This window comes from Apteryx mantelli, chromosome Z, assembly GCF_036417845.1.
Source record: "Apteryx mantelli isolate bAptMan1 chromosome Z, bAptMan1.hap1, whole genome shotgun sequence".
Lineage (NCBI taxonomy): Eukaryota > Metazoa > Chordata > Aves > Apterygiformes > Apterygidae > Apteryx > Apteryx mantelli.
The window spans coordinates 7894068-7904731 of NC_090020.1; the positions used below are offsets into that span (position 1 = coordinate 7894068).

Genomic DNA, 10664 nt, shown 5'->3' on the forward strand with positions numbered 1-10664 from the left:
GTCCCATAACTGATAGCATTAGGATCTTCCTTTGTAATACACACTCAGCACTAAAACCATAGAGCATTGCTATTTGGCATTATCCAGTGAAGTGCAAGAAATTAAATAAGTTATGTTTTTATTGCTACAGTACAACACCAAGCAAAGTCACTTTTTAATACAGTTGCAAGGGTTTCGAAGAGAATGTGTGCCTCCTCTTAGGGCCCAGTAGTTCAGCTGCACTGCAAGTATCACCTAGTTATCACATGCCCTATATCAGTCTAAGAAGATGTGTTGAGTATTCTCGAGTCAGAAGAATCAGACCTTTCATCATACTCATCTTCTGTATAAATAGGTTGCTTAGACACGATAGGACACCCATCATCAGGGATGGAGATCCTAGGATCTTCCGAGGAGCGAGAAGGAAGGACAGGCGAACTTCGGAAAACGCTGGTGGAATTGCTGGAGAAAGGGCTGACGTACTGGGACCGCAGCTGGTACTGCTGCTGCAGCGTCATGGTGTTCCACAGGGTGACGTCGTTTGGCAGGAAAGGGCTGGACTGATTTCTGGCCAAAGTGTTCCTCAGCATCAGCGGGTAGCGCGGGGGCTGAGGAAAAGGGTGCTGCAAAGGTACAGCCAGAGGATTTGGCACAACATTGCTGGAATCAGTAGAGAACCTCAGTGTGTCGGGAACCCTGAAGGCCGAGCCCACAGACCACTTGGAGGAGGAAATAGGGTATGAACTCAGCGTGTGCTCAAAAATGTGCCCGTTTGAAGGCAAAACGAGGCCGTCAGACTCTGCAGCGTTTCTCTCCCCGCTAGCTACTGAGGACCGACTGGACAACAGAACTTCAACGGCACTCACCAGATCACCGCCGCACCCCTTCAGGATCAGCTCCAGCACAGCTGGCTTTTGGTTCGGGAAGATCTTTTTCAACACTTCGAGCGGAGGCCTGTTGGCTTTCAAACTGAAAGGTAAGGAAACTGTCCCGGAAGGACCTTCTATCAGGAGATGGTTCTGCTCTGGGTGGTACTTGGGGCTGTCTGGACGGCTCTCTGTGCTTCCACCGTTTTTCTGAACTGCATAACCAACTTCATCCACTGAAACAATTTCAGGGCTCTCAGGGGTAAAGCAGCTTTTGGCTTTATTCATGTCTGGGGAACTCCTTTGGTCTGTGTCTTTGTCACTGTAGGTCTCGGCATTGTCTGCTCCACTGGCATCACCCAACCGCTCCTCATTCATGTCTGCAAAGAGAAGGCAGAGGAGTTACCGCTGCAGTGAGGCCAAAAGCTTTTATGGGCTTTTGAGGACACATTTTTCTTAAAGTGAACAAAGCAAGACCCTAGAGGAAAAAAACAAAGCAAAAAAAAAGCAGTTTTCATGAAAATTCTGCTAAATTAATTTCTTTTTGCATCATCTTTGCATCTTGAGAACAAGACAGCAAAAGAGTAATGTGACATGGTCTAGGCATTTTATGCTGCCTTAAAGATGTCTGTCTCATTCTCCCATGTATAACAAGAAAAGAGGCAATGGTCATTTTTTTTGCAGCCGCGAATACGCTAGACCAATCCTCCCTAACTGATTATAACCTAGGAACATGCCACCCACATGCAAGCTTTCTCAGAAGAACTTCAGCTCTCTCAAATCAAAATTCCTTACTAGCACAATCTCATTCCTGCTTTCTCAGTGGCTGTGGGCTGAAGACAACCAGAGGGCACTTGGCAGACCAAAATTCTCTCTGCAAGTCCAATGGCATTGGTGAGGCCACTCCATAATGACTAGTGACTTGGTTACAGGAGTCCTCAAATATATCAGTGTATTCCAATTCTAGTTCTAGAGAAACCACCTCTTTCCCCAGCAAGCACCACAGGCTTTTCTTTCAAACCCCTGAGCACAGCTGATGCTCGGTCCCGTTAGAGCACAGAACCTAGAAAATGGGACCACTGGATGGAATCTGGTCCAACCTCCTCTTCAAAGCAGGGCTAAGCTCAAAACTAGAGCAGATTGCCCAAGTGCCTGCCCTGCTGAGTTTTAAATACTTCCAAAGATGGAGACTCCACAACCTTTCTCAGCACTTGTTCCAGGTACCCTGAATTTTGCATGCTAAGCCAGAAAGGGCAAGAGCTGAGTACGGAGCTGAGCACAGGGCTGAAAACCGATGCCTTTACCATGCTGGCTCCTGGTGGACACTCAAAAATGGCGATACCCCAAATCTCTGGTCAATTCTGTAAAGCTTGGCCAGAGTTTGCAAAATTTTGAAATAAGACTGCTTGCCGGAAAGAAGAAAAAAGAACCTAGCTGAGAGCTTTCACAGTTCATGCACAAGGGGGGGCAATGTATCTTGCCTGAGAGTATGCACAGTCGTTTCCCCGAAGATGCTGTTCCCTTGACCTCCCTCAGCAGCACTGTACCAAACTCCCCGGGAAGCACCAGTGCCCAGTGAAAGATGCACTGTCCAAGCTGAGGTGGACAGAGCTTGCTCTGACTTGCGTGCGGGGCAGCGGCACAAATAAATGCGAGCTCCCGGCGGAGCGCAGCCTGGCAGTCACCGTGGCAAGGGGAGGTTCTTCCCGGGAAAACGACTGGCACCAGGCAGAAATGCTGGGCCGTCCTAAAGAGCCGCAGGACGCTGCTGGTCCAGGCGCAGAAGATGGGGATGGGAGTGGGACCGGGGAAGATGGACACTCTTCTGAAAATCTTGCCCTCCTCTTTTAGCTGGATTACCCTTTTTTCGTTGCTTGTGCTCTGTGTCCAGCACAAACAAGGGAAGCAATAACCTTTCCTGCGGGTATATTATAAAGACGGTAATGCATGTAAGCACTTATTTATGTGCTTGGGGCATCACTCATGCCTTAGCAGCAAAAAGGGAATGCAGGGAATATTCCTTAGTAAACTACTAACATGTGTCTCCATTTGAGGGGGCTGTAACACCTGGGTATAGCTCAGCCATTATTTGAAAAATACGTGAAGATCACACTATCTTTCCTTCCTAATCCTTTCTTTCACAAGTTCATAAGAGCACATTTATTACAGGAGACATGATGTTAAGAATAATTCACAGCCGAGTGAAGGGACAATTTACACACGGAAGGATTACAGGGCAGTCTAGAGGACAACAAATTACCTCTATCCCTGCATTGCCGATGGTAGACAGACATTTAAGGGAGACAGTGTTCCTAACTTCAACATAAAAAGACTGCACTCTTGTACCAAATATTACCAGACAAACCACATGCAGACATATGTATTTCAAAACTATTGTGCATCTCCAATATATATTTATTGGCTAATAACAAGCACCACTGGGGAGAAAATATATGTTGAAAAATAGAATTAGATTAGATCTCCCAAATGGGGAAAATATAGCCCTGATCCTGAGTAATGACTGCTTTCAATAGAAGTACCCTTATGAGGTTTGGCTAAAAAAATTCTTCAAATTCTAAAAATTCAGCCTACTGAAGTGTGCATTGCTGGCACCATGGGACTGCCACACAGTGCCTGCACAGATCCTTACTCCTGACCTTGCAATGGGACAATTTACTTGCACGGACAGAGTATAACAGTGCATCTCACCAGACTTTCAGACTCACAGGGCGAAAATCCATAAAACGAGATTTCAGTGATTTAAATAAAATGCTGTTCTGAATAAAAGCGGGATTATCCCCTATTGGTAAGCTTTTAATTTGGATCCTGTTGTAATTTTTTCCTCTGTCTTTTTGAGGGAATTAGTCGCTGCCGGGATGTCAAGCTTTTTTCTCGGCACACTTCAGCTCCAGGCTGTTGCTGTGCGAAGCGTCGCACAAGCCGGGTGCCTCAGACTGGTGTTTCGGGCGGATCGGCTGGCAGCTGCCTACTTACCTGACAGGTTTCTGCCGATTTCCTGCCTGGCAGGTAATGTTTTGACTATACATTCCTCGCCTCAGCACCACTTCCCTCACCACGCCCCCGGCGCAGGCAGTGCTAGGCAAAAAGTACTTTCTGGGGACGGTTCAGTGTTTTTCACTGAAATTGCAGTGATTAGATTTTTTTTTTTTTTTTTTTTTACAACGGGCACAAAATAGCAATCGTTAGATAACCAGTGGGAAGGTATTATTACAAATGCCTTTACGTGAGCGCTGAAATGTAGAAATAGTACGTGCAGAATAACCACATAAAGTGCATAAAGCTTGTATTAATCCCAAATATCTGTATTTTCAGGTACAAAAATATTCGTTTCACTAAACGAGAATACATACCCCACTGCTCTTAGGCAAAGGTATCTTTTGCACTACCCATAGTGTTCACATGAAGATGTCCTAGTTTTTCCAGAAGGAAATCTTGCCTCCAGAAGACTATTTTATGGTTTTTTAACACCTATTTCAAACTGCCTGCATTCGGTATCCATTTTGCTAGCCCTGAGGAGACTAGGGAAATTGCCTCCTTACTGATAAAAATGGTGGAGATTATTCATAAAATAACATGCATTCAGAGACAGATACATACGCAGCTCTACAGAGGTGCTGTGCAAATACAGATACACATGAAACAGTTCAGTGGGAGAACTGTGTGTGCATTCACTGTAAAATCTAAACTAATAAATAAAGACGCTATGAATTCAGAGCAATGTATACTTCATTTTTTCCTTGCTTCTTTATACTATATTAAGGAACATGAGGCAAACACTGAAAAGGGCCAAATAAAGTACGAGGGATGAGAGACAGAGAGAGGCTGTTCTCTTCAAGCTAACAACTTGTCTGGAAAAGTTTATCTAATACTTTGGATCCAAATTTGCTTCCTTAGTAGTCCCACTGCTGACTCTGTGAAAACAGCTCTGCGCTTAGATTGTTAGGACAGCTTTTTTTGCAGCCCAGAATCTCTTGGATCTCAAGAACATCTGTTATTTTCCCTTTTTCTATTATTAGCATGGACTGACACCAGAAACATTAGAAAGCCACATAAAGTTGAGGTCGTGCAAAACTTAAGAGTTAAAAACAATTTTTTTTTTCACTGTAGACTTTCTTCCCTGTATTCAAAGGTCTCATGTATTTCCTGGGAAGCTAATGACTGTTTCCAGACTGCCACAGACACTGCTGTGCTGCATTAAGAAGTTGGAACTGAAATTAACAAAAGACTCAGCATGGCATTATATTAATCGTTTACAAGCCTTGATAACTACTTCTAAGAGAAATATGACATGTGCTCAAAATACAGGCGTATGACATTAAGAGGAGGAATTAATCTGGGGTAGCACAGGAAGATACAGGTAGTAGTTTCCAGGTGCTTTATTTGCACAGAGCAGAACTTTCTGGCTGTCCCGCCGTTGGAAAACGACCTGTTCTGGCGGTCAGATGCTAGTTAAAATAAACGTATCTGATCCTACCTCCCATCAGGAAATATCTCTCTCTCTCTCTCTCTCTCTCTCTCTCGCACTGGATAATCTTCCAAGAGATTAGCGACCAGGATCTAGAAACAGGGTGGGCTGGGAGAGCAAATAATTACATTTTGTATTCTAACGACGTTTTTAATACGGGTAGCTGGGAGAGAGGGAAGAGGGAGAGAGGCCGCTCAAAGCACTCGGTTGGCTAAAAATAAGCAGGTTCTCGGGGCAAATGGCCTTTGGCGGCAGGTGGCAAGAGGAGCGGAGCGGGTCCCCGCCGGCGGACAATCTTACGCCCTGCTCGCACTCGCTCCCTCACTCCGAAAACAGGGGAAACAAGCTTCTGCGGGAATACAGGCTTCCAAGCCCGGGGGTCGCGCAGATGAGGTCTATATAAGAGAAGCTTTTATTTAGGAGCTTGCGAAGCCGGGTGCCGGGGCCGCAACCTTCGCTCCGCGCAGCGCGGGGGCTCCGCGCCCGGGCGCGCAGCGGCGCCGCGGCCCCGCGTTGCGCCGCGCAGGGCCCAGCGGGGCCACGCGTGTCTTTGCTCTGCCCGGCACCGGGCTCGGGAGCAACCCTGGGCAGCCTGATTTATGCAGACCTACTCCTTTTTCGCCGCCCGTAAAGCTGTGAGCAGAAAGTGCTGACTGGGTGGCAGGGAAGAATTTCTCATCAATACACTTTGATTGTATTTTGCAAACAAAATGCCTGTTGCTTGGAAACATTTCACTTGAGCCTGACCTTCCCCAAAAGTTATTGCTATCGGATTCGATTTACACTGTCCTCCCGTGATTACTGTAATCTTTTAAGCCGGGAAGTTCATATATCAGGGGGAAGAAAAGTTGGGCGTGCAAGTCAATACCGTTCCTATCCGCCAGATTTATATCCTGCTGGCGGAGTTTATTTGTTTCACTTTCTGGAAGGAGCCAGGTCGGCTTTTTTGTGTGTTTTTGTGGGGTTTGGGGGGGGGGATGTTTGTTTGTTTTTGTTTTTTGTTTCCCGGCGTTTCCGCCACCCCTCCGCCCGGCCCCGGGAGCTCGCTCTGCCCCTGCCCCACGCGTGCCCGGGGTCGCGGGGGGCGGCGATGCTCCCCGCCGCCTTGCGCCCCGCCCGGCTGCGCCCCGGCGGAAATTTGGGGTGGGGGGGTGGGGGGGAAACCCCGAAGTCCCGTCTCTCGGGGACCGCGGGAGGGATCGGGTGGAAATGCTGCGCACCCGCCTCCTGTGGGCTTTGCCCCGGGGCGGAGGGGCCGGGCACAGGGAGGGAGGGAGGGAAAGAGGCCGGAGCGCAGCCCGGGGGAAGCTGGGCACAGCCGCGACAGGGGCGCAGCCCGCCGCGCCCCCAGTTTGCGACCCCAGTTTTTGCTCCCCGAGGAGTGAAACCCGCGGCTCGGGCCCCGGGGTGAGGCGGCGCCGGCGGAGCAGAGCCGTGCCAAAGCAGCGGCAGGGCGCCGGCCCGCTATTTGCTGTTCCCTGCGGAATTAAATGCCTAAAATTTCGTTGAAATCGCGGCTTTTCTGCAGAACTGGTTCTGGCCGGGCTTGGGGAGGGGGGGGGGGGTAACCCTGGCCTGGCCGCCGGCGGAACATTTTAATTTCGCGCTAAAGTGTTGAGAAAGGGAAAGCGGCGTTAGCGTGCATTTTTCTCTTCAGCAGTATATGTGTCTCATTCGTAACGCGCTTCCTCCGTCAGTGCCGGGCTCCTTCCGCCGCGGAGCAGCCTGTGTCCTCGGGACCCAGAGCAGCGGGTTTTGGGGTCAGTTTCACCGGCTCCGCAAAAGCCTCGGTGGATCCGGCCGCGAATGACGCCGCCGGGCGAGAGGAAGGGAAAAGACTCCGCATTTTGTGCCGCCCGGAAACCGAAATAAACGGTTTGCCCCCCTTTACTCGCTGCCGCATCCCCGCCCGGCCTCCTCCGGCGCCGTGCCTGGAGAAACCACGCGGCTCGCACCTCTGCTTTTGCGGCGACACCTCCCGCTCCCGCTCCCGCACCGTCGTTGCGGCTCCGGGCCAGGCGCGACCCGCGACTTTGCAGCCCAAAAAGCTGCGCACGGCAGGCGGCCCGGGAAGACGCGCGGCCGCCCAGCCCGGCGGCGAGGGACGCCGGGGCGCAAGGGATGGGGGGGGGGGGGGGGAGCTGTTTGGCGGCCGACTTGCGGGCACGGCGCCGCGGGAGCCCGGCGAGCCCCGACGGCTCCTCGCTGCCCGGGGTGCGCCGTGCCGCCGGGGCCCCTCCGCGGGGGGCTTTGCGGCCCCTTTCTTTTTAAGCCCGGCGGGACCCGAGCCGCGCTTCCCGAGGGGCAGGAAGGCGCCGCTTGCCCTGCCCGCAGCGCCCTCCCGAGCGCCCCCCCCCTCCGCCCCCGCCCCGACGGCGGGGCCCCGCGGCGCCCGGCCCGGCCTCACCTGCCTTGGGGAGCGGCCCCGGGGGCTGCTCGGCGGCCCAGCGCAGGGCTGCGGCGGCGGCCAGCTCGGCGGGGGCCCGCGGCGGCGGCGGCGGCGGCGGCGGCGGCGGTGGCGGCGGCGGCGGCGCGGCGGCCTCGGCGCTGCCGGGCGGCCCCGGGAGGGCGCGCAGCGAGTCCGGGAGGAGGCTCTCGAGGCTCTCGTTGGCCTGCTGCCGGCGCAGCGCCACCTGCGCGGCCATCACCCGCTGCCGCTCGATGATGAGGATGCACTTCTCGCAGGTGCAGTCCTTGAAGCGGCAGTAGCGCTTGTGGCCCTTCAGCCAGGACAGCACGCCGTGGTTGCGGCACCGGGCGCACTTGGGCGTGCGCTGCAGCGGCGCCCGCGGCGGCTGCGACACCGGGCCGCCCATGTAGAGGTACGGGGAGCCGTAGCCGTTCATGCCCCGCAGCGGGCACGGGGAGCCCGGGCGGCTCCGCGGCGGCGGGGCGGGCAGCGGCCGCGGGGGCCGGTGGTGGAGGGGCGGCCGCGGGGCCGAGGCCGCGGCTGCGGAGGCGCCGCGGGCGGAGCGCTGCCGCCGGCCGGAGCGCCGCTGCCGCTGCCCGCCGCCCGCTGCCCGCCGCTCGCTGCCCGCTGCCCGCGCCGCGCCGCCGAGCCCGGGGGCCCCGACGGCGGCGCCCGGCCCCCCTCCGCCGCCCCCGCCCCTCGCCCGCCCCCTTCCCCTGCCCCGCCGCCGGGGGGGCGGGACGCGGGGCTGGGGGGTCCGCGGCCCCCGCCGTCGGGGCCGGCGGCGCTGCCCGCCCTTTGCCGTCGGGCCCGTCCCCCGGCGGGTCCGCGCCGCCGCCCCCGCACGGCTCCCCCCGCGCGTCGCGCTGGGGCGGGCGGCGGGCCGGCAGGTTTCCCTGCAGCGCCGGCACCGCGAAGTTTGAAGCCCGCGCGCTAGCGCCGGGAAAACCCACCCCTGACTGCGGGCAGGGGCACGGCGTGGCGCCGTCGGTAGCGCTGTCCGCTGCCCCGGAGCCGCTCAGATTTTTCAGGTCAAAGTTTTGTCAAAGTTTTCCAGGGTCGAATTAGCGGGAAGCTGCAAGAGCTCCCCTCGAGCGGCTGCGGGAGCCGAGCCGCGCTCGCTGCCCCGCGCAAACCGCGCCTCGGACCTGAGCAGCTGCCACCTGAGCCCACGCTGCCTGCTGCCTGTTTTTGTGCTCCTCGCCAAGATGGCTACTTAATTGCCAACAGTGGCTACAGAAAGGCGCGTGCAATTCAGAGCAAGTCAGATTGCTTGCAGCCTCTTTGGTGTGTGTTTGTTGCAGAAGGACGGTAATTCTCTGTGCGTCCAGCCGCGGGGACGTTTCTCACTTGCACACCGGTATTTCCAAGATGGCAGCGAGAAGTTTAAGTGTAGCTATTACAGTGCGAGAAGGAGCTGGAATATCGGCTGGGGCAAGGGCAGGTTCATTGCAGGCGTTTCCCTGCCACCGCACCGGTGCTCGGCGGCAGCAGAAGTCGGCGGGGAGGCAAGGGCCGCTGCTCGGGCTTGAATCCGTTTCACAGCCCGACGCGGAGCCCCCGGATCTCCGTGTGCTCCTCCCAGGCACCTTTCCACCGTCACTGCTACTCGAAATAAATGCTTTAATGAGGGTCCTTAATTAGGAAATTAGAACTTGGAAAGTTTTTTGCCGGAGGGAATAAAAAGCACGACGTGTGTCATAAGGGCGTTTTGGTGGTATTGCGTTCTTTGGCTCTTTCCTGGTTACTTCTCCAGTTCAGGGGCAGGAGGGACTTAGCAAAAGGGATCTTTTTCCAGAGGGCTGTGTGGCGCGGTGTGAGGGAGGATGACTACCGCATCCGAAACATCCTCTGCCGCCGAGTAACTTCACCGAGGTGGGAAGGTGGATTAGATCAGGTGCAGAAAACAGTCCGTTTTCCTGCAGCGCCTGCGGAAACTCCTATGGCAGGGATCTGCGTTTCTTACCTGCTCTGGTCTGCACACTGCACCCAGACGGTCCTGCAGCCCGCGGTACCGCGAACCGGCCTCCCCCGCGGGGAATTTACACTCGCTACAGCCGTTGGCTGGGGGAGGGGGGTACCTAATTTTTGCTTTCCTTGATAAAGAAAAACACAAACAAGCGGCGTTTCCTCCGCGGACCAAATAAATATCCGAGCAGCTTAAAATTTCAAGGGGTGCTTGAAATACGAGGCCAAGCCCCCTTAGAATCGCCCCCCCACACCAAAAAAAATAAAAAAAGGCGAGAAGTGCAACCAATGCATGCGACGGCGCGGAGGGCCGGGTGGGGAGAAGGACAACACACCTCTGCCCCCGAGAAAGACGGGGCACCGGTGGCGACGGCCGTGAGGCTGGTGCCGGTGCCCGGGCCCCCGCGGGACCAGCCCCGGAGCGGCCCCGCAGCCGGCGCGGGCACCCGCGCAGCGCCGCGGTGCCGCTCCCGCGGGCGGCGGAGGGCTTTCGTCGGGCCGGGGGCCCCTCTCTCACTTGGCTGCACACCGGGTGCCTAGGCTGAAATTCTCGTTTGATATAGTGCCGTAATCCTTTTCTCATATTTGATGGGAATGCTTTCCATATCGTAGTATTTGACAACATATCCCTATAGGGACAGGTTCGTATTTATGTTAGCAAAATGTCCCCTGCCTGAAAGTCTATTGTAACCCAACACCTGACAACCCCGATTCCCATTTCTGTTTGCAGAAAAGGTTTATTCAAGCACATAATGGGATCCCAGCAGAAAGCTTTTCAGAAGAAGGGGCTGTGGTAAACTGCACCACATGAACTCCGTTACCAGGGCTATTAAGCTTTTAATTGGAAAATAGCAGAGGAAATTTCAAGGTGACTATAACGTGTTAGCAGTTAGCGTCCAGAAGAATAGACCGAAAGAAAATGAGTGCGCGAAGCATATGGTCCAAATAACATTTA

General features: G+C 54.6%; 1 protein-coding gene across 1 annotated transcript; it reads right to left on the reverse strand.

Moving 5' to 3' along the window:
* Positions 1 to 260: 260 nt before the first annotated feature.
* DMRT3 (doublesex and mab-3 related transcription factor 3) lies at positions 261 to 8177 on the reverse strand. The gene is made up of 2 exons (XM_067315699.1): positions 7739 to 8177; positions 261 to 1225 (listed from the first exon to the last, which is right to left on the reverse strand). The coding sequence occupies exons 1-2, from the start codon at positions 8175 to 8177 to the stop codon at positions 261 to 263; spliced, it is 1404 nt and encodes a 467-aa protein (XP_067171800.1).
* Between the last annotated feature and the right edge of the window lie 2487 nt (positions 8178 to 10664).

What these genes read in the sequence shown, in the direction of transcription:
- DMRT3 (XM_067315699.1), bottom strand. Translation starts at nt 8,177, where the DNA reads ATGAACGGCTACGGCTCCCCGTACCTCTACATGGGCGGCCCGGTGTCG. An exon ending in GGGGCCGCTCCCCAAGGCAG is followed by an intron (nt 1,226 to 7,738) that starts GTGAGGCCGGGC and finishes TTCTCTTTGCAG; the next exon opens with ACATGAATGAGGAGCGGTTG.